The sequence below is a fragment of the Rissa tridactyla genome, chromosome 8 (assembly GCF_028500815.1).
Source record: "Rissa tridactyla isolate bRisTri1 chromosome 8, bRisTri1.patW.cur.20221130, whole genome shotgun sequence".
In the NCBI taxonomy this organism is placed as follows: domain Eukaryota; kingdom Metazoa; phylum Chordata; class Aves; order Charadriiformes; family Laridae; genus Rissa; species Rissa tridactyla.
The window spans coordinates 54073743-54096523 of NC_071473.1; the positions used below are offsets into that span (position 1 = coordinate 54073743).

The window sequence follows — 22781 nt, forward strand, 5'->3', positions numbered from 1 at the left end:
GTATTGTTCTCTGAGAGAATGAAATTAGATGCAGAATAAAGAGGTACATGCTCAAAGAGGGCGTGTAAATCAGCTTCCTGTCAATGGAGCTTGATATTTCTATCTGCGACTTTAATAACAAGTTAAAATTTAAAATTACTTCTTAGCAACTGAATTGGGCGTTTCTTGGGCATTTTCTTCTCAATTCTCCTAGACCTTTTCAGTCATCAGAGTCAATGGAACAAGCATGAAATATAAAATGAAATAATTCACAATTCTCAATAAAGGAGAATGCGCGTCTAAACCTTTTCTTTAACAAAGTAGAACACTAAAAAGACCCTTTTTAGTGGGGTCTTAAGCATTTTCTGGTTTGGTGTTGATCTTTATACTCAAAGGAACAAGAAACTAAGAGAAGGCACGAGTTCTTTCCCTTGCACATTGATCTGTTGGTTTTTCTTTCAAACCTGTGGCTTCTCCAGAGTTTGCTGTGCAAATCACGAGGTGAGAATGATCAAAAAGAGAAGCTTAGTTTCTTCTCCCGCTATTATAACCCTTATTTATTTTGTGACCTTAAGAATCAATAAAGCCAAATTATATTAAGTTCTTAGAAATGTGGCTGAAAGTTATTAGGGGTTTATTCAGGCTTCGGTGGGGCCAAGGTTTCCCACCCAATACTGGGGGCAGCAGTTTCTTATTCTACTTACTGGGATTAACTGCCTACTGCTCTTGCCAGCAGTAAAGAAGATCTCATTCCTCTTCCCCTGCATCTTCCAAAGACTAGAAACCAGTTTGAATCCAGGGCATGAACTTTGTGCTGTGTCCTGGCTTGGAGGATACCTGTTTCCTATGGTTCTAGGGGCAGAATGGTGACACCAGGTTTCTAAGCCCTTTTCCCTCTTTCTGCTCCCTAATTATCGGAGCGGCAGGGGTTTATTCCCCCTTTTAATATTCCCCCGTGCGGTAGGGCTGGAATTACAGACCATTTATAACAGTCCCTACCGACTTACGGCAGCCAAATTTCCCACCTACTCACTGGCAGGGAGACTTTTCATTTTTTGCACTGATAAGTGAAATTTCTGGAGGTGGTTCTCATTTAGTCAGCAGATGGCGTAAGAAATTTGAATGCCGCGTATGTTTTCTGTCACTTCAGTTTTCTTTTATTGGCCGCATGCTTTTTTGTTAAGTTTGGTTTTTTTTTAATTGTGTTTCCTTGCTACAGAAGAATTATCCGTTTGGACAGAAGAGGAATGTAGGAACTTTGAACAAGGACTGAAAGTCTATGGCAAGGATTTTCATGTGATTCAGGCAAATAAGGTAAATGCTGATTTTTAAAGTGTTCTCACATTTTTTTAAAAGCAACGTAATTGTAAATAAATTCTTATCCTCAATTTCCTTCACAAATTACCATATTTACTTCTGATTTTTACTACATAGATGCCCAAAGTCCAGAATCTTCTGTAACTGTGTCTATGAACCCAAAGTTCAGAAAAGTGCAAAAATCCTGCCGTGCCCACACATGGGAAGGTCTGCTTCCCTCCAGTCTTATTCTGGCCTTGAATAGACTGCTGAAACAGACTGGAATATTTCTCCTGAAGCTGTTGCTTACAGCACCTCACGATACCTTCGCTGTCCTTAGAAGCGCTATTAAACTTTGCATTTCAATTTCTGGGCCTCTGAAATTTTAAGCCAATAGTTTCCGCAATTTCCTCTGTTGTATAAAGAAGCATTGACTTTTGAGTTTCACGCCTTTTGATTTAAATGGTAGCTTTTTGCTGAAACTGTATTGAAATTCATCAAAATTTGCCTGGCACATATTTCCTAGGTACGAACAAGATCAGTTGGTGAGTGTGTAGCATTTTATTACATGTGGAAGAAATCAGAGCGTTATGATTTCTTTGCGCAGCAGACCCGGTTTGGAAAGAAGAAATACAATCTTCATCCTGGTGTAACGTAAGACGTGCATTATTTTTATGTGCTTTTACATGTTGGATCTAAATCTTTATTTTATACTGCACTTAATCTGAAGTGGTATGACAAGCGAGGGATTCCATAGTCCCAATTTGCAGCAGGAAAACAGCCAAGGTGTAAGAAAAGCTTACTGGTGTGTTTAATGTAATTTCTAAAATGCATTTATTTGGAATAAGGACAACTGTTAGAAGGCCAATAACCGCTATTTAATTTAGTTTGGTTTAATGTTCACGTTTCTGAAAATATGTGGAATGTTTAAAATTCTTGTTTTACTTTAAATACATGTTTTATACAAAGGCATTAGTCACATGTTTCAGGTGGGATTTGTGGTACGTGCTGTAGTATATTTTTGAAATGTGTTGTTTGGGAAGAATTCTGGCCAACAAGGTACCCTACACTAGGGCTTTTGTGGGTGTTGTCACTCTTCCTCCAGACACGTCTCTGCTAAGCAAAAAGGGAAATGTCTGTGCATAGCCGTGAGTTTTCCTCCCTAAAATCTGAGCAACTGAGCCAACATAGTCTTCTGCCCTTCATTCCAGTGCTGTGATTTTAGTGTCCCTCTTTTTCTGCTTGCATTCTCCATATTTTTTTTTCTTCTCGTTTTTTTTCCTGGCTTCTCTGTTCATCCTTTTTAATATTTTTGGGTTTTTAAACGTTTTAGAACTGTGTGTTGGACCACTGAAGTGAACTTGGATGACACTAAGGGTTGCCATCTGTGGCTTTTTGTCACAGAGGGGCACCCAGAGCCGCTGCATTTTCTTAACCACTTACCAGGGAATGTCTGTCTCCCCCTCTTCTTCCTTCTGGTTTGTTTTTTTTTTCCATTTTTGCCCAAATTAGCAGACATTTTTGGTTGTTAATCAGTTAAAACGTTCTCCGGTTCTTTTGCAGTTGACTGCATATGGTGATGAGAAGAATTGTACTTGTCTATACTCGAACGCTTTTAGAATCAGAGAATTGCCCAGGTTGGAAGGGACCTTTCAGATCATCTAGTCCCACCGTTCTGCAGATAGCTGGGGGAATTCAGGGTGCAGCACCGGTTCCAGAATAATTGTGTGCGAGGATGTGCCGTTTCTGGATTTAATCCAGACTAATACCACACGTACAAGGGCTTTGCCAACCAGCTTTGTTTAAATCTTTCGTAAGAGATTTACTGTTCGTGACCTGAATTGTAGGTCTGTGATAGATTTCAGATATGGAAATGTCTTCAAGTCTGAAGTTTTTAATTTGCTTTTAACTTTATCCCTTTTGGGGGTTGTATGTTCACAAAAGTTATTTACTTTAATGGTATGTTATTGCTGCCGCAGCAAATTCTAAGAGCTTAGTAGGAACCTGCCTGAGAGCATCACCCTGAAAACCCAGTGTGCAGCATCCCAGCGTACCGACATGTCTGCTTGTGCGCGATCTTGTGGGACTTGCCACAAGCACAGGTTCATTTGTGTAAGATGGATGCAGTGACTGGTCAACAAATCTGTAGTTGCTGTGGACAAACCATACGTGGGCCAGTTGCCACAGGAGATCTTAAAAGTTCTTAATTTTGCAAGATAAGTCCGTGCGGTTCAAAAGGTGTAAAATGGGAATGAGTCACTCGTGCGGTACACGCAGGGAATATTTTTGTACAAATGACGCCAATACTTTACATGGCGAGGACAGCGCTGAATGTGCTCTTTCTGTTGCGTAGAGATTATATGGACCGTCTCCTGGATGAAAGTGAAAGTGCTACTTCCAGTAGAGCTCCGTCCCCTCCTCCTACGACTTCCAACAGCAGCACCAGCCAGTCAGAAAGGGAGGACAGCACAACCAGCAGCAGCAATCAGAACGGTAAGTGCGTGCCCTGCCCTGCCGAATCGTCGCAGGTGACAAGCCAAATGAGAAGTTCCGCTCGCTCCTCTAAAAACAAGTCTATTTGAGTACGAAATATTCATTTCCAAGGCGTTAGCAGCTACATGTTTCCATTCAGCCAGTGGTCACATATGGAAGATAAATCTCCACTAGAATCTTCCTTTGAAATGTAAACAACCTGTTATAGGATTGTAGAATCATAGGATTGTTTAGGTTGGAAAAGACCTTTAAGATCATGAAGTCCATGATGGTCTTCCCCGTGCTGCGTAGGAGTGTAACGCTGACTCGGCTGACTTTGTGAGCAGTCCCGTGCGGGGTTCTTAAAACAACTGAGATGGAACTGCGATATCACACGCACCAGTGCTTCTCCGGTGCTGGTCGCAGGAGCACCGTTAGCTGCTCTTACCAGAGGTGGGGCGCCGAAGGGCAGTTAGGAATGGGAGAAGAGCCGGGGCACGATCACTCATGAAGGAAGAAAACCTCAAAAGCAAGGGACGGCCGTTCCGCAGGAGCTGAAGTGAAGGCAGTAGTGAGAGGAGGGAGAAGCTTGGGCTGATCAGAGGGCTGAATCAGAGTGTGGAAATCGAGTGGAAGCTACAGAAGCTCCCCAGGGGAGGAGAGTCCACCGCAGCCGGTACAGTTAGGGGATTCCAGGACATTTTCTTGGCTTCCGTTGCTTGTGAGGGTTTCCATAAACTCCGTCGTGGGTGAGGAGAGTCCCCTGCAGCCGGTGCAGTTAGGGGATTCCAGGACATGTCTGTTGCTTGTGAGGGCTTCCATAAACTCCGTCGTGATAAGTCTGTCATCTGTATGCAAACAAATCACTCGTTCATCGCACAGCGAGGATGCGAAGAACTGTATTGGCTTTTTTGCTCAGTGGGAGTAGTTAGACTTGTGCTTTATTGAGCTGTCGCAGATTGTTCTGTTACTGCTTACGCTTCTGTTCCCTTTCTTACGGTCTGTCTCTGCGTCGCAGGGGTGTCTGCTAATGGGCCAGGCGAGATACCAAATAAAGATGAAGCAAAAATGGAAGGATTGCATGTCAATGGACCTACCAGCGGCAAGAAAACGCCTCACACGGATCTGGATACAAATGGGTATGAAACTGAAAACCTTTCCATTGACCCAAAACTTGCTCATTCAGCTTCAAGAAACGAAAATGATTTTGAAGAAAAAAACGAAAGACCTCTAAAAAGAAGAAGAATTAACAGCAATGGAAAAGAGAGTCCGGGTTCTTCAGAATTCTTCCAAGAAGCAAACTCACACGGGAAGCTTGATGAACTAGAAACTTTGGATGACTGAATACTAGGAGCTGATTTTATTCCTTGGAGTAATTTTGGGTGTCTAAAATTTTCAGGGTTGATGGGTTACCTTACAAAATCCAGTTCCGTAAAAACAATCTGCTGAGATTTTTTTTTTTTTTCCTAATACCTTCTAGTTGGCTCTTACGATCTGATTATTTGGGTTGGTTTTTTTTTTCAGTGCTGAAAAGCAGTAGGAGAATATTCCGTTTCTCAGAGCTGGCAACTGCAGTTCTGGGAACTCTTAAGGCTCTTAAAAATAGTTGAGAAACAAATCAGTGAGTTTCCGCAAAAATACTCCCAGCCTAATACGTTAAAGGAATTTCTGCGCCATCTAAGCATTGTACAAGTGAACAAAGCATCCTATTTGAAGCAGGGGGCTGGTTCAGACGCTGCAGGAAGGTCAAATGAAATACAGAATGGCAAGACGCGCATCAGAGTAGGCACAGAGACCCCCACTCACGCTGGCGAGAGGAAAGTGTCGTCCCATTGCTAAGGAACCCTTATGAATCCTGAAAGTTATGAGCACAACTATTTTTATATATAGAAGTTTTAAAAGGTAAATAAACCAGGTCAGGTTTGTATATGTAAAATTGTTGACATCAATGATGTCTTTCCATATTCTTTATCTGGGCTAAAGAAATACATTCTGTATTTTTCCAGATTTCTTTGTAGCCTTTGAAAGATTTTTACAGTACTTATGTCTTGATTGAACTGTCCTTTCTTAAAACGAAAGCTTGTATAATTTTCTTAACTTGTACAGTTGGTAAACTTTTATGAGAAAATTGATATCCTGAGTCTAATGTCAGCTTCATTTTATTTTGCTGAAGTCTTTTCTAAAAAAAAAAAACCCAACAAAAAAAACCCCGAACCAAATCAATCAACTTACTTACTTAAAAAAAAATGCTTATTAGTCACCAACACGTTATTTTCTTCTCAGAAAACAGTTAACCTCGAGAATGGTTAGAAGTAATTTGATTTTGAAAACGTGAGTTTTCTTCCTTCTGTTTTATGGCAAATAGTGATGCTAAAAATGTGTTAAACACGATGCTTGCGTTGCACAAATTTTTTTCTCTCTCATTATCCATTTTTCTCTTTATATTTTGAGCTCGGCTAAATTTCACGTCAGCCAAATGCTTAAGTTTTTACTGAACCTCATTCGCCAGGATCGGGTGATAGCTTATCCATGGCTTTATTTTCAGTCTCTCATCTTCCGCATTTCCCTGAGTGCAGGAATTGGGGCAAGTGATTCTGGGCCGTCCCAGACGTGCAGCCGGAAACCTGGTGCCTGATCTTGAATTTCTGAAAATTAGCGGAATGTCTATGGATGGGATTTTCAGTGGGAGCAGGACCATCACACGCGCGTGCGTGGTGGAGCCCACACACGTAGAGACATTCATGTGTGTAAGAAGCGAGAGTGGGTACAGAGAACTATTTTAAGTGCGAGAAACAAAAATTCTTTATAAATGTGTGTGAGGGGGCGATGCTCACGGTCCCACTAGCGTAATTTGAACGTTGTTGAAGTAGGGTTTACATCCATGAAATAGAAAGTCTTTTGGTTTATTTTATTTTTAAGCCACAGCTACACATCTACTCAATTAAAAATAGGAAAAATTGTTCATTTGTATAATTTATAACCTTATCCCCTCCTCCTGTGGCTTACAGGTGTGGTGTTAATTTTTAATTGGGTATTTTTACTTCCAAGTTTTTCTGAGTCTTCACGATTCCCATTTTAAATGTACGGTCCTACGTTTTGAAACTGATGTCGCAACCTAAAAAAACCCAACTGCTAAGGGGTTTCTTTGGTTTGTTTTCTTCGTGTACTTGGACTTTATGGTCATTAATGAGCCAAATCCTCTGGATCCGGCCCGGCTCCATCACGGTCATGAGTTACTGGAGCCGGTGAACCTGCTGTTCCCAGAAATGTTGGGAATGATCCATTCTACCGGGCTCAGCTGCCGTCTGCCTAGAATTAGACAGCAATTTACCTGGAGAGGCACATCAGCGAGGTTTGTTAACGTATGGCCTGCGTTAATCAATTAATTAAGTGATTAGGAAGAGGCTGCTGTTAATTTTACAATCTGGTTTGTTAACGGAAACCCAAAGTATCGCAGCCTTTTATCAAGGATGGGCTCGAGACGGTTCCGGACTGAGGGTGGTGCAGTTCTTCTGCGAGTCCTATTTTCAGTTTTATTTTTTTGTGCATCTTTTGTTTGCGAGTTGGAAATACTTCCAAAACTTTATAAGAAAATTCCTAAGTAAAATTGTCTCAGGCTTGTGTGTGAAATACAGCACTGTGTATATTTTTCAGGAATGTTGCTTTGGTTTTTTTTAATCTTACCTTTTTTTTTTTTTTTTTTGGGTGATAGGTAGAAGAGACCTGACATTCCATAATCAACACCTATGTAATGCTCAGCTAGACTTTAAGAATATTTAATTATAATTTACATTTTGTTTATGCTGGTGTTTTATACAATACTTTGTTCATGTTCTTCAAAATGCAGCCACTATAACGTGATAAGTCATTGCACTACTAAAGCTATTTAAAAATCCTAGAAATAGAGTAACTTTGATTTCATTTTAAAGAGCTTTCAGTACAGTTTGGAGCCCGGAAGTGTTGGAATGTGGTTCCAAAAAAAAAAAAAAAGACAAGATCCCAACTTGCGTGTGACACCGGGGGTGTTTTTCCAAGCACTGTGGTGACAGGCTCAGCCGGAGCGGGCTCTCCTGGATTCATCCCGTGCTTTAACGGCCTGAACGGAGAACCCAGTTCAACAGAATAAATCCTTGCTGGGCTCTCTAAAGGATTAGCCATGGTATTAAAAAAAAAAAAAAAAAAAAAAAAAAAAAAAAAAAAGAAAGAGACAACCAACAAACAGCTACACACACACACACAAAATCTACAAATTAGTTTTATACGTTTTTCTTCCCACACATAGTAATTTTGCACTGTTAGTCATTCCCTTCTCTTATCCCCGCTCCCTGTCTGCAATTCTGAAAAAGCTTATTAAAATATTTTTATTTTTTTTTAAACAGAACTGTCTGCATAAAAAAAAAATGTCCTGAGTTTCTCGATGAAAAGAGGGGGCAGAGCATCGCTGCCAACACCCCAACCCCTGCTGGCCGCGCGGCCGCGACTCGAGCTGCTGCGGGGAAAACCCCCAGCAACAAAATACCCTTTTTCTGATTAAACTTTGAACCGTTTCTTTCTAAAACCGGGTCGCTCCCGGCAGCGCTGCCACAGAGGACGGGGGGGAGGAGGCAGGGCGGTGGGTTACCTGCGGGGTCATTTTTATTTCTTAAATCGAAAGCCCGGTAAGTCACAAAACTGCACCCCAGTTTTATTCCTCATCAGCCTTGATGGCCCCAGTACTCCAGGGCTGGCTGCGGGAGAGGAAGAGCAGGCGAGGGAGGAAGAGGAGGAGGGAAGGTCATTGGTTTATTGGAAGCCAGTACAAAAATACATAGGCACATAAAATCCTTTTTTTTGCTATCATCACTGACCGACATAGAAGGCCTGCCATACATTCAACTAAAATGGTCACCCTTTTAATCACTAAAATGGTCATTTTGTAAATAGATTCTATATAGAAAACAAACTTTTAGTCAATTAATAGCGTAGAAAATACTGTTGTAGGAGCTCTGTGCTTTCCCAGTGCATACAACACCATCCAGACCCTGGCACTGAGGGGGGCCCAGTTACAAACAAAATAAGCTTTAAAAATATTTTACCTTTTGGCCGACAAATCTAACCAGTAGATTAAAAAAAAAAAACAAAACAAAAAACCAAAAAACAACCCAAACAAAAAAAAAAAAAAATCAAAACTTGTGACAGAATGGACATCCCGACTGCAAACGCCTCGGCACAGCCCAGTTCCGAGCAAACGTGGTGAAAAAGTGATTTGCAAATATTTCTGTTCAAGCGAGCGCCCAGGTGCGGCTGAAGGAGGGGGGAGCTGCTGGGACCAGCGCCGTCCGGCTGCTGGGAACCAGTACGGGCACCAGTAACTCCGACGGGATTCCGGAGCGGGCGGCAGCGCAGGGAATGGCAGGTTTACCAGCACATGGGGCTTTTGCAGCACCGTTACAGAAAACTTCACCGTCACAATATAAAAACTTCCAACGTTAAGCACTTCAATAAACGCAGCTTCGCCAAATAGCAGTTTTAGATTTTTTTTTAACGAGTATCTTCCAGAAAGAAATGCCACTGGCGAGAGAAGCTATTGTCCTGGTTACCAAAGGAACGTATACAAAAACCTCAAGAATTTTACCAAATTTTTTTTTTTTTTTTTAACCAAAATTATAAACAATTCTTTTTAAATCAAAAGACAATCCAAAGAGATGTAGAAAGAAGTGCTGTGTAAGACAACCTTTAAAAAAAAAAAATCAGTTAGCACTGCCTGACATATTAAAAATCCCGTTTTTGTTTTGTTTTGTTTTGAACAAGTCACAAACCCAAGCTGACGTTACATCAGAGACCCGCGGGAGAGGCCTTGGTGCTACAGCGCGGGACACGCCACGTGCCCTCGGTGCTGCGGGGACAAGCCACCCGCCCCACCAGTTCCCCAGCCGCTTGCCAAAACACCGGGATTCGGGCCCCGGTGGCCGGTGCGGAGGGGTGGAAGGGGCCCGACGGAGCGGCAGCCCTTGGCCGTGCAGCCCATGGCCTGCACAGAGGGGCTCCGCGTGCTGGGTGGGACACCAGCTCTCCTGCCAACCCCACAGCGACCCCCCCTTGGATCCCTCCACCGGGACCAGCCCTGGCACAGCCACAGCTTGCCCAAATCCAAGGGATTCCGGCCCCATGGTGGTTGGAGGGAGGCTGCCGGCCCTGCTGAGCTCACGGTGCTGGGTAACACCTTCCCCTTGGGAACGTCCCTGAGCCTTGGGGAAGTGCCCTCGGGCAGGAGGGAGGGGGGTGAATGCTTGCAGGGATCTTAGAAACCAAGGAGGGCAAACCCGGCTTTAAAAGCGGGTTAAAACAACAAAAAAACCACACCCCAACACTACTAACAAATGTAAGTTCAGGGAGCACTGAACATTCATCAACAGGGTTTTGGCCCAAACCAGGAGCATCCTGCAGGAGCAGCTTTGCTGGGGGGGCTACAACTTGCTCCCCTGCCTCGCTCCGCTCCCCTGCGAGAGGGGGGTCCGCCTGCCCCCTGGGGCCGGGTACTGCTGTCTCCCCAGCAAGAGCTGCCCCGGCGGAGGGGCCGGGGACGGCGCGGGGCAGAGCCAGCCCCCACCGAGACGGGACGCAGCTCCGGATGCCCAGGACGCGGCCAGGAAGCCCACACCGTCCTCCGCCAGTCAGACCCGCGCGCCGCTCGTGCCAGTCTCCACTGCCAAATCTCAGCGTGATTAGAAACCCATTAATTCCTCACGATTGGACTTAATTAAGAGGGATTCTTCACCGCGCGGTCAGTTGTCTTCCCGATAATTTGTGAAGGCAGCAATCTAGATTGTGCAAATTAAGAGCATCGCCGTTACTCCGTGGCAGACGCTCCGGATTCCTTCCCGCATTCTGCCCGTGATCAGCTGAACAGGAATCTGTTGATTCCAAGAAAATCACCTTTCCCGGATCACACAGAGCTTTTTCCTTTAATATCCAGCTTGAGGCCAGCGTCGGACTGCTTGCTCATCTGCTCCTCCGTGAAAGTGATGTAGGAATACACCAGGCTTCCAGCAATACTGCAAAAGAGGAGGGAGAAGGAGGAATGAGACATCCCAGCTCAGCGATGGCTCACTTGGAGCTCATTCAGGCCCAGTGTCAGTGTCACTGTCACCGCACAGGGCAAACCTGCCACCAGCAGCCCGGAGGAGACACTGCCCTGACACCAACCACCGTTCCTGGTCCCACAGCCCTGCCCCGGGCAGCAGCAACCACCACGGGCTGAAGGAAAGTCAAAAAAAAAAAAAATAGGGATGCCAATGGTCCAGGATCCACTGCAAGCATCAGTTCGCAAGAAAATTCTCTGTTTTCCTCCCAAAAACCAGATATTTTGTTTAATTCCTGCCCAAGCGCTTACGAGCCCGAGTCCCTAGCATCATGCTGGACCTGCTCCACCACTGGAGGATCCCACCGAAGGACGGGGGAGAGCAGAGACTTTTCACAATACCGAAATACACCCCAGACCAGAGAGGAGACTTTTCCAAAAGCTGTGCTAAAATACCAGGTGAAAGAAACAAATGAAAATATACTTCTACCTTAACTATAGGATTTGTGAGACCTGCCCCCACCCCTCCCCCTCGCCCACGCGCTGCCTCCAGCCCTGGGGCACCAACAGCAGAAGGACACGGAGCTGTTGGAGCGGGGCCAGAGGAGGCCCCGGAGGTGCTGGGAGGGCTGGAGCCCCTCTGCTGTGGGGACAGGCTGAGAGAGCTGGGGGGGTTCAGCCTGGAGAAGAGAAGGCTCCGGGGAGACCTTCCAGCCCCTGCCAGGCCCTAAAGGGGCTCCAGGAAAGCTGGGGAGGGACTCTGGAGCAGGGAGGGGAGCCATGGGACGAGGGGGAAGGGTTTTACAGTGCAAGAGGGGAGACTGAGATGAGATGTGAGGCAGAAATTGTTGGCTGTGAGGGGGGTGAGCCCCTGGCCCAGGTTGCCCAGAGAAGCTGTGGCTGCCCCATCCCTGGAGGGGTTCAAGGCCAGGTTGGACGGGGCTTGGAGCAACCTGGGCTGGTGGGAGGTGTCCCTGCCCAGGGCAGGGGGTGCCACTGGGTGGCCTTTAAGGTCCCTTCCAACTCTAACCAGGCTGCGATTCCACCACTCAGATATGCAATAGTGAGAACAACCTACGTTTGCTGCTAGAACACGCTCGCTTGTTCTCCCAGCTTTAAAACAACCCGCGTCCGTCTGGGAGCTCCCCACAGCCCGGGCTGTTCGCAGGGTGCGAGTGGCTGCGAGATGCAGGTCAGTGTCACTCCTCTGCTGTGTCAGAAATACCAATTCCACAGGGGTTTTTTTTGAAAGCAGCATGTACCCGGTCAAACCATCTCAGCTTCACGGCAATTTTCACTTGTAAATCATAAATAAGGGCTGCAAGTGCCCCACGTTCTTACCTGATATTTAGACCAATGAAGTTCGTCCATGTAAAAATATAGTCTCCTCCGAAAAACATCCCAATATAGGTTATTAAAATATTCTGCAAAGGAACAGGATTTGAGGAACAAGAGCGTAAGTTTCTATAACGCCCGAGACAATGTATGAACGTCTGCTCTGTGCATTGAAGCACCACAGAGATGGAAACCCCGGACGCAGCGAGCGTGGAATGGGCAAGTGGTGGAAATGCTGGACTCGGGGTTCAGAGCTGCTGAGGAACACCTGGACGGAGACTCCGGCTGCTGGGGCAGTGCCACCGCCGGGCTGCCATGCTCTCCCTCCTCTCCAGCCCAGCACTAAACCCAGAGTAACACCCAGGAGCGCTCGTCTTATTTTTTTTTTTTTTTTTTTTTTTTTTTGCAACGGGGTCACTGGGCCGAGGTGACCCAGAGGATCACGGCTGTTCCTGGGCACTGTGCACATCATGAGCCCCAGGGAAGATAAATACAGGGACAGCAATCAGCCACGCACGGCTGCTCGCTGTGACTGCCCTGGGACACGCACAGCAGAGGGACACGGAGCTGCTGGAGCGGGGCCAGAGGAGGCCCCGGAGATGCTGGGAGGGCTGGAGCCCCTCTGCTGTGGGGACAGGCTGAGAGAGCTGGGGGGGTTCAGCCTGGAGAAGAGAAGGCTCCGGGGAGACCTTCCAGCCCCTGCCAGGCCCTAAAGGGGCTCCAGGAAAGCTGGGGAGGGACTCTGGAGCAGGGAGGGGAGCCATGGGATGAGGGGGAAGGGTTTTACACTGCAAGAGGGGAGACTGAGATGAGATGTGAGGCAGAAATTGTTGGCTGTGAGGGGGGTGAGCCCCTGGCCCAGGTTGCCCAGAGAAGCTGTGGCTGCCCCATCCCTGGAGGGGTTCAAGGCCAGGTTGGACGGGGCTTGGAGCAACCTGGGCTGGTGGGAGGTGTCCCTGCCCAGGGCAGGGGGTGGCACTGGGTGGCCTTTAAGGTCCCTTCCAGCCCAAACCATTCTGTGATTGTATTCTATAAGTCTCTCTCTACTCCAGACAGTAGCAAAAAAAAAAATATTAAATTAAAAAAAACCCAAGCCATTGCAGAGCACAGCAAAATCCCCGGAACCTCCGTCCAGCCCTTCCCGTGCTGCTGCCGAGCCGACAGCGCTGCCGGTGTGGGCAGAGCTGGGGATCCGGACCGGCACCAGGAGGGATGCAGGGAGGCTGTGGATGCCCCGAAGCTGTTCACGGCTTTTGCTGGAATAACTCCTGCCGGCAGCAGCACCAGCCGCACATCCCGGGTACGAGATGACTCCGGCCATGTGGAACTGGGAGAGCCGCGGTGCCAGGCACGTCCCGAGTGCTCAGAGCCCCCCTGCCAACAGCCGAAGCTTCATACGAGCCCCAAGCAATGGCCACCGCGATGCCGGGCCCTGGGAGCAGAGAAACCACCTACCTTAATGCAGCCAACTATTGTAGTTGTAAGCGCAGAATTATACTGAGTGCAAAGAACCGTGGAGTACATCAAAATAAACCTGCAGGAGGAAGAGTCCAACGTCAGGCTCCCAGACACGCTTCGTGTGCTGCCATTCATCCCAGCGTCTCTCCCCCTTTTCTCTAGAGCAGTACTTATACCACTTTTTTGGCTAAACCTGCACTGGAGCAGGGTAAGAAGTTATTTCCATATGCCACAACTCCCTGAAACGGTGTTCCCATCAGGTCTAAAGATTTATATATTTATTTTTTTTTAAGCCAGAATGGCTCAGGCCACCAAAAGGGACTAGTTCTGGAACAGGGACACATCCCCAGCACCCCACCGCCAGCTTCACGGCTCTCCCCAGCCCCGGGAGATGGGCAGCACCCACCGCGGCACCGCACGTCCTTACCCCATGACACACGACAGCGTGAACTGCACGATGAAGAGCGTGTCCGCCCAGCCCTGGTACGCCATCGCCTGCAAGAAACACAGCCCGGCACTCAGGGGAGGAAACGCAGTAATTCACAGCAAGACAAGAAACAAACCCCCGATGCCGGCTTTCATGTCACAGCAGGAAAAAACAAACCAAAACCCACCCCGCGGCATGACACCCTGGGGCTGGGGAAGCAAGGCTGCCCATGGTGGCATCACTTCCAACCCGCAGAAGCAGCCAGCACCAATCCTGGAAAAAATGGGAAATAACAGTCCTACAAGTGGCCCCTAGGAGGGCCAGGAAGATACCAGGAGGGCTGGAGCCCCTCTGCTGTGGGGACAGGCTGAGAGAGCTGGGGGGGTTCAGCCTGGAGAAGAGAAGGCTCCGGGGAGACCTTCCAGCCCCTGCCAGGCCCTAAAGGGGCTCCGGGAAAGCTGGGGAGGGACTCTGGAGCAGGGAGGGGAGCCATGGGACGAGGGGGAAGGGTTTTACACTGACAGAGGGGAGACTGAGATGAGATGTGAGGCAGAAATTGTTGGCTGTGAGGGGGGTGAGCCCCTGGCCCAGGTTGCCCAGAGAAGCTGTGGCTGCCCCATCCCTGGAGGGGTTCAAGGCCAGGTTGGACGGGGCTTGGAGCAACCTGGGCTGGTGGGAGGTGTCCCTGCCCAGGGCAGGGGGTGCCACTGGGTGGTCTCTAAGGTCCCTTCCAACCCAAACCATGCTGTGATTCTGTAAGTGGGAAGAACCAGAACCCACCCGGCTGTTTGCTCTCCTGGCAGTTCCTCCATTGCAAACCACGAGGCTTAGACAGCACATCCTGGGGGGATTTAACCTCTGGGGACGGTGCTGACAAAACGGCTAAAGGAAGTCTGCATTTCACAGTAGGGCTTCTTCTAGGCTTTTTGTTTGTTTTAAAGTTACGCAGCTGAACCCACGCTTGTTCCAGCTGCAGCTCCGGGGATGACTCCGAGGACAAAGCTCCAGCAGCAGGAGATGGTTTGCAGTGGGCGGTGCTGCCGGCCAGGCTGGGGACACTGGTCAGATGGAACCTCACACAGCTCAGCAAGGAGATGCGCAAAGTCCTGTCCCTGGGGAGGAACATCCCCCTGCCCCAGGACATGCTGGGGCAGCCCACTGGGAAGCAGCTCTGCAGAACACCCCCAGGGTCCTGGGGGACACCAGGGTGACCATAAGCCAGCAACATGCCACCGGCAGGTGGAGGGAGGGGATCCTTCGCTTCTGCTCAGCACTGGCAAGGCCACCCCCGGGGTGCTGGGTCAGTGCTGGGCTCCCCAATGCAAAGAGACATGGACGGACTGGGGGGAGTCCAGCAAAGGGCCACCAGGATGCCGAAGGGCCTGGAGCATCTCCCGTGAGGAGAGGCCGCGCGAGCGGGGGCTGCTCCTGGAGCAGGGCAGGCTCGGGGGTCTCACCCCTGGTACAGACCCCGCAGGGAGGGGGCCGAGATGGGCTTGTCCTCGGTGCCCAGGGACAGGACCAGAGGCCACGGGCATGAACTGACACACAGGAGGTCCCTGGACATCAGGGAACGCTCCTCCCTGTGAGGGCGACCGAGCGCTGGCACAGGTTGCCCAGGGGGGTGGTGGACTCTCCATCCTTGGAGATACCCGGAGCCCAACCGGACGCGGTCCTGGGCCACCTGCTCCAGCGACTGGGCCAGAGGAGCTCCAGAGGTCCTGCCAGCCCCAGCCAGTCCGTGGTGCAGTGAGGAGGTGAGGGCAGAAGAAGGTGACGGCCGGTCCCCCCACCTCCCCTCCCAGCCCGGCAGGGACCGGCGCAGGGGAGAGAAGAGCTGCCAAGCACCCGGGGATCCCGCCAGGCAGCCGGGATGGTGCCTTTCCCCAGGGACACGGAGTGCCAGCCTGGGGGGGACCCTCCTGCAGGCGGCCACAGAATGGTGGGGGTTGGAAGGCACCTCTGGAGATCATCACCCAGAGCAGGGTCACCCAGAGCAGGCTGGACAGGAACGCGTGCAGGTGGGTTTGGAATATCTCCAGAGACGGAGACTCCACCTGTGCCAGCCTGCGCCAGGGCTCTGCCACCCTCACAGTAGTTTTTCCTCGTGTTCATCCCCTTCAGCCCCAGGAATTCTCCGCAGGGCTTCGCCCGCCGCCATCAGCACACCCATGTGTGCCTCCGGCAAAGCCTGGCATGACGAGGCACCATCGTTACCTTTGATGCTTGTTAATGAGCTACAAGCTTTAACACATCCACATGCAGGAGCGGGGTGGGAGGGTTTCCTATGCAACCCCCCTCGCCCCATCCCGGACCCCCCCCAGTCCCCGCGCCAGGCGCGTTCAGCTGCACGCCCTGCACAAGGGGCTTTTTCATCAGGCTGCAAACGTGGCATTTCCTGGCAGCGGCCCCAACACAGCGCATCCTTGTCCGCCTCCGGCTGCCAGGAGCTCGGCCAGGGAAAAAGAAGTTTATTCAGGGGTAAAAAAAAAAAAAAAAAACCAACACAACCCAAACCACCAAAAAAACACCACCGCACAACCAAAAAAAAAAAAAAAAAGCCATTTTCTTCACGGGCTGAACAGAGCAACATTTTGCTCCCCATGCGCCAGCTCCTGCTTCTAAATGAGCACTTTATCCCCAAATACATCCCACTGAGTCGCCCTTTATGAAGGGCAGGGTCTGAGCTCCCCTCACCCCGCGCAATCGCTTCTCCTCGCTAATCGCAGCTCATTATCTTAGCGACTGCTTATAGGGAATTAAGCCCCTAATGAGGAAAAAAAAAAAAACAAAACACCAACCCAGCAGGCTCTCCCTGCCTGGGCACAGCTTGGGGGGGGACAGGAGGGGACGGGGGTGTCTGCTGGGCCACCAGCACCCTCAGCTGTCACCCACGGGGTGGGCAACACCTTCACCATTTGCCTTCCCTGCCCACGGAGAGGGATGAGAGGTGCGTTAACCGAGTACGGAGCTGCACATAAGTGAGTCTCATAAGAATAAATAATAATAATAGAATATAAAAGTTTAAGTAGACGGAGCCGCATGTAAATCAGATGGTGCCCTGATGGGGCAGCAGGGGCAAAGCGACCTCCGGAGCAATTCGGCAAGAGGGAAGGAGGGAGAGAAGTCTGAAGAAGTCCATTTATTCTAAAAATACTCGATTTCTTGGTTTTAAATAATAATTGGTTTCACTTATTTCTTGCTCTCGCACTTCCCTGTTCCTCCAGCGTTACAAAAACGCTCGAATGGAGCAATTTTGTGGGTTTAGAGTCCAATGTTAAGACTTACAGTTACTTTCTGCTGCTCCCTGCCCCCAAAACCCGGCCTCACCCCATCCTTCGCCCCAGCCTCTTCCCTCAGACCTGCGCACTTCGTACTTGCGAACCGGGGATAACGAACTACTTTATAGCTTCCCATCTTCAGCATTACAGAAAAGTGCATTATAACAATAAAATGCTCTTCTACGCAACCCGTTTCGCCCACAAGGTACCGTGCCCCAAAAGATTTGGCTTTTGGGGGCAGGAATCCTACCTTCTGCGCGTCTCCGGTGAAGTAGGCGATGGTCAAGGTGGGCAGGATCATGAACAGTGCATTGTAATAGAGCAGACCGTATTTTCCCAGCTCCTAGAAATAAAAAACGTCTGTGTACTTCGGCTGCTTCCAAACGGGGACAGAAAACCTTATTCATCTTGCTACTGAGGGCCGGCTGTGCGAGCTAAATCCTCGTGGGATTCGCAGAGACAGAAGAGTTGAAAGGTTTGGGTTTATTAGGTTTTTTTATATATATATATATATAATATGAAAATGTATATATTTCTATTTTTTATATATAATATGAAAATGTATATATTTCTAATTTTATTTTTATACATATATATATCTATCTATCTATCTCTGCTTTGCCCCCTCAGATGCCCAACCAGGCGCAACGCTGCGATGGCCAGGAGGACACCGACGGCTCAGCCTACCTTAGAATCCAGCTTCTGTTTCACATAGGCACCGTTTGCAGCTGTTAAGGCATCGTTAATAAGGATAAAAATATATCCTTCCAGATCGAACGCCAAGTCGGCACTGGGAAAGGGAAAAAAAAAAAAAAAACACCAACAAACCAAGCCGTAAGTTAAAGCTCTGAGCTGTGCAGAGATTCCTTCCAGCGTCCATTTAGCCAGTAAGTTGCCAGAAAAAGTTACTCATGGGAGGAAGGACTGGGCCGGCAAAACATTCTTTCCTACTAGAGAGCATGTCTGAGGGTAAAAACTCAGCATTTACTCTCTTCTTGGGACGTGCCGTGGTACTCGATTCACCTTCGCTGGGACCCTGGAGACAGGGGAGAGGGCCCGGCAAAGCAGGAGCTCACCTAGCAGCCACGAAGGCACCGATGATCATAGCGAACACCGTCATCTGAACGCTCCAGGAAAACTTCTTCCTGCAAAGAGAGGCGGGAGGACACGCCGTCACCCACCGCCGCATCTCCTCTGAAGCACCGCGGCGCTTTCCTCCCAGCACATACCGGGTGGGGGAGAAAACCCCCAGCAAACCCACCCGTGCGGAAGCAACAAGTAAAAGCAAGACGTTTTCAGACAATTATCTCTGAGTTAAAAAAAAAAAAAAACCAAAAAACAAAACACAAGACAAAAAAAGCCCCCAAAAACCCCAGCTTGGCATCGATGAGGTGCGAGTTTATGGGGTGCTGTAATTCCGCCTGTTGCGGCGGAGGGTTCGGCTGGACACAGGGCAGCCATGGGACCAGCGCAGCGCCACGGTGCCGGCCCTGGGGAGGGGGCTGCGGGCACACAGCAGGGGTGGTTTTGGGGTCCAAAAGCCCTCACAGGGAGGGGAGCCAGGGACAGAGGGGGCACAGCCCCCTCCGCTGCCAAAACTGCGCTGCATGGCTGGGCAAGTGGAGACAGAGCACATCCATCCACACCCCCCCGCCGGGCATGGCACCTCGGCTCACCCCGCTCCTCCAGGCAGGCAGCGGGGAACCGGCTCCGCAGGGCACGGCACGGGAATACGCAACACGGCACGGGAATACGCAACACGGCACGGGAATACGCAACACACTGCTGCACTCTCACCTCCTCCTAAACCCAGCAACAGCCAAAGCCCCCAGGCCACAGGGAACCCAAAGCCCCCCCAGGTCACAAAGGGGACCCGACCCAAAGCCCACCCCCTCCACAAGGGGACCACTGACCCAAAAGCCCCCCACACGGGCCACAAGGGGACCAGTGACCCAAAAGCCCCCCCTGCTCCAGGCCACAAGGGGGGACCCAGACCCAAAGAAGCCCCCCCCACCCCAGCCCCGGGGCCACAAGGAGGGGGATGAGACCCAAAGGCCCCCGGACAACAAGGGGACCTGACCCAAAGGTGCCCCTGGATCACAAGGGGGACCCAAAGCCCCCCCAGACCACAGGGGGACTCCGACACACACCGAAACCCCGACGCCGTGTGGCATCCCGAGCCCTTCAGCCATTCCCGACTCTAACCGGTATCACCCTGCGGAAAAGGCGCGGGGAAGACTCACTTGAGCAAGAATCCTTCGGCAAACATCGTGAAGAGGATGGAAAACCTCCGCAGGACAGTGAACATCGGCAGGCTGCGAGGGGAGGGAGGCTGAGGGGGGTGGAAGGGCTTCCTCCCGCCCCGGCTCGGTGGCCACCCGCAGAGCGGCAACCCTGGGATAAGAGCTCGGAGAACAGAGCCACGGGCGAGCTGGCTCGTTTCCTTATGGGAATGCCATCGCCCCCACACCCGAAAATTAATCATTTGTGTCAGGGTGGGGGACCCCGGGACACCCTCAGACCCTCACCCACAGTGGGCGAGGGCCAGACCCCCGTCCCTCCCTCCCCACTTCGGGGGGAAAAGTGTTGGGAAACACGCACGTGGCTGGTTTTGGCGTGGGCGGAGGATGAACCGCATCGCCCCGAGCAGCTCCTGCCCGGGTCACCCACCCCCCCGCAAAGCCTCAGGGCCCATCAGTAGCTCCCCATGAACACCGGGCACCCCCTGCCCAGCCCCCCCAAGGACCCCCCGGTAGAGAAAAGCCATCCGTACTTCAGTTTCTTTGTGCTGAACAGTCCTGTGATCTGGTTCCCGAAATACAGGAGAGGTAGAGGAAAGGTCTGGAAAATTATAAGGAGGATAACGCAGCGGGTGAGCGACCGGGGAAAGCCAGGGAGCCCCCCCAGCAGCACCCCCATTTTATAGATATAAATGAAACTATTTCCACCCCGACACGGAAACGGTCCCACGCGCACGTGTCCCAGCTCCTCAGCCCGGAGCAGCTCCGTGGCCACAGGCTCCCCACTCCCAGGGCAACCGGGATGGGCATCCCCCTGCCGAACAGCCCCCGGTGGCCACGGGGAGGGGGACTTAGTGGCCACGGGGAGGGGGCTTACCCGCCGGGGGACGTGCCGGTCGAGGTCGGGGAACTTGACCACCCGCAGCGCCTTGCCCGCCCAGAGCACCGCCACCGTCGCCAGCATCTACAAGAGAGCAGGGGGGGAAGCGGGGGTCAACCCGACAGCCCCCCCCCCCCCGCCATGGGGGGGGTCGGGGGGAACAGGATGGCAACCCCACTCACCTGGCCCAGCCCCACGCACAGCGAGGAGGGGAACCTGCGGGCAGAGAGCAGAGATCAGCGGGGGCACCCATAGCGCGGGGCGGGGGGAGCCCAGCAGCCGCACACCCCCCCCGCTGTGAGCACGGGGAGGGGGACAGCGGCGGCCCCCAGCCCCCCAAACCTGCAGAGCCACCACGGGATGGGGGGCTGGCAGCAGAAGGGGGGGGGTGTGCATAAGGGGGGTGCCCAGCCCCACAGCAGAGAGGTGCCGAGGGCTGTAAAGGGCCCCCAAGGGAGGGGGGGGCATTCATAGGGGTACCTGGCCCCCAAGGATGGGGGGGTACGGGGGGGGTGCCTGCTAGCACACGGCACCCAAATGTGAGGGTCCATGCACGGGGGAGGGGGGGTACACAGCACCCAAGGGAAGAGGGGAGCACCCACGGGGGGCTGGCAGCACTCCTCGCGGGGGGGTGGGGGGGAAGAAAGAGGGGTGTGCATAGAGGGGGGGACCCAGCCCCACAGCAGGGGGGTGCAATGGGCTCCCAAGGCGGGGGGGGGGGGCATGCATAGGGGTGCCTGGCCCCCGGGATGGGGGGGGGGGGTTCATGCATGCACGGGGGGGTGCAGCATGGCACCCAAGGGTGGGGGTGCATGCACGGGGGGGGGCGGGTGTGGAGGTGCAGGCTCACAGCGCCCAAGGGAGGGGTGCCGGGGGTCCCGCCCGGCGGCGGGGGGACACACCGAGGGCCCGCGGTGCCGAGAGCCCCCCGCCCCGGCTCGGGGGGGGGTGAGGCCCAGGGCGGCAGGCCGCGGCAGGCCGTACCCGTAGGTGGTGAGGACGCTCTTGTTGACGACGACGATGAGGAAGGAGCTGAGCCCGTAGAAGGCCGCCGCCAACAGCTTGAGGCAGAGAGAAAGGCCCGGCGCCGCCATACCCCGCTCCGCATCGCCGGGCGCGGGGGCTCCGGCGAGGGCTCCCCCCTCGGCCCCGGCCCGGCGGCTGCGCGCCGCCGCTGAAGACGACATGGCTGCGGGGGCGGGCCCGGGCGGGGCCGGGGGCGGGCACAGCCGCGGGGCGGCGACGGGGGCGGTGACAGGGGTCTGCCGCAGCGGGGGGGCATCGCACGGGGGGCACCGCATAGGGGTCTGGAGGGGAGGGGGGGCATTGCGCGGGGGTCTGGAGTGGGGGACATCGCACAGGGGTCTGGAGGGGGGGGCACTGCACGGGGGGGGATCGCACAGGGGTCTGGCGGGGGGGACATTGCATCGGGGGGGAACGGCACAGGGGTCTGGAGGGGGGGGCATTGCGCGGGGGGGCATCGCACAGGGGTCTGGCGGGGGGGACATTGCATCGGGGGGGAACGGCACAGGGGTCTGGAGGGGGGGGGCATTGCGCGGGGGGGCATCGCACAGGGGTCTGGCGGGGGGGGGGCATTGCACGGGGGTCTGGCGTGGGGGGGCGTTGCACGGAGGGGCATCACAGAGGGATCTGGCGGGGGGGACGACATTGCACGGGGGGCATCGCACAGGGGTCGGGCATGGGGGGGGCAAGGCATTATACAGGGGTCTGGCGGGGGGGGGGGGGTGCAAGGCATTGCACGGGGGTCTAGCGTGGGGCGGGGGCATTGCACGGGGGGAATCGCACAGGGACCGGGCGGGGGGGGCCATTGCACGGGGGTCTGGAGTGGGGGGGCATTACACGGAGGGACATCACACAGGGGTCTGGCGGGGGGGGCATTGCATGGGGGAGATCGCACAGGGGTCTGGCTTGGGGGGGCATTGTACGGGGGTCTGGAGTGGGGGGCATTGCACGGGGGGAATCGCACAGGGGCCTGGCGGGGGCGGGGGGGGGCATTGCACGGTGGGGGGATCATACAGGGGTCTGGTGGAGCAATAAGGCATCACACAGGGGTGAGCCGGGGGGGTGGAGGGGGCACGGCATTGCACGGGGGTCTGGAGTGGGGGGGCATTCTCGGGGGGCATCACACAGGGGACTGTTGGGGGGGGGCAAGGCATTGCACAGGGGTGTGGAGTAGGGGGGCAACGCACAGGGGTCTGGTGGGGGGGGCGTTGCACGAGGGAATGGCAGAGGGGTCTGGAAAGGGGGGGGGCATCACACAAGGCATGGCACAGGGGTCTGGCATGGGGGGCATTGAACAGAGGAGTGGCGTGGGGGGCATTTCATGGGGTGA

The 22781-nt window shown here is 52.5% G+C and overlaps 2 protein-coding genes across 6 annotated transcripts in view; one reads left to right on the top strand and one right to left on the bottom strand.

Annotated features, from left to right (window-relative positions):
- The window catches only part of MIER1 (MIER1 transcriptional regulator), a 38416-nt gene extending 32474 nt beyond the window's left edge, over window positions 1–5942 (top strand). For 3 of the 4 annotated variants that reach the window (XM_054211170.1, XM_054211167.1, XM_054211168.1), the window contains 4 exons: window positions 1199–1293; window positions 1802–1929; window positions 3629–3768; window positions 4766–5942. In XM_054211170.1, the coding sequence (XP_054067145.1) occupies window positions 1199–1293; window positions 1802–1929; window positions 3629–3768; window positions 4766–5091 (689 nt within the window). In that variant the 3' untranslated portion in view covers window positions 5092–5942. The remainder of the gene's footprint in view (window positions 1–1198; window positions 1294–1801; window positions 1930–3628; window positions 3769–4765) is intronic. The other variant, XR_008467988.1, reaches the window with a different exon arrangement.
- A 1226-nt stretch (window positions 5943–7168) lies between these two features.
- On the bottom strand, window positions 7169–21625 carry SLC35D1 (solute carrier family 35 member D1). 2 transcript variants are annotated; one of them, XM_054211172.1, is made up of 13 exons: window positions 21413–21625; window positions 20611–20644; window positions 20426–20512; window positions 20082–20149; window positions 19552–19623; window positions 18385–18453; window positions 17996–18098; window positions 17559–17651; window positions 14028–14095; window positions 13598–13676; window positions 12149–12231; window positions 10663–10781; window positions 7169–10547 (listed from the first exon to the last, which is right to left on the bottom strand). In XM_054211172.1, the coding sequence occupies exons 1-12, from the start codon at window positions 21613–21615 to the stop codon at window positions 10673–10675; spliced, it is 1068 nt and encodes a 355-aa protein (XP_054067147.1). In that variant the 5' UTR covers window positions 21616–21625; the 3' UTR covers window positions 7169–10547; window positions 10663–10672. The 2 variants fall into 2 exon arrangements, with proteins under 2 accessions (XP_054067147.1, XP_054067146.1); XM_054211171.1 differs by having other exon boundaries at window positions 7169–10781.
- Window positions 21626–22781: the final 1156 nt, after the last annotated feature.

Coding starts and splice junctions, on each gene's coding strand:
- SLC35D1 (XM_054211172.1), bottom strand. CDS start 21,615: ATGTCGTCTTCAGCGGCGGCGCGCAGCCGCCGGGCCGGGGCCGAGGGG. Junction 20,645..21,412: donor AGCGTCCTCACCACCTACGG/GTACGGCCTGCC, acceptor CTCTGCCCGCAG/GTTCCCCTCCTCGCTGTGCG. Junction 18,454..19,551: donor GCCGAAGGATTCTTGCTCAA/GTGAGTCTTCCC, acceptor CTCTCTTTGCAG/GAAGAAGTTTTCCTGGAGCG.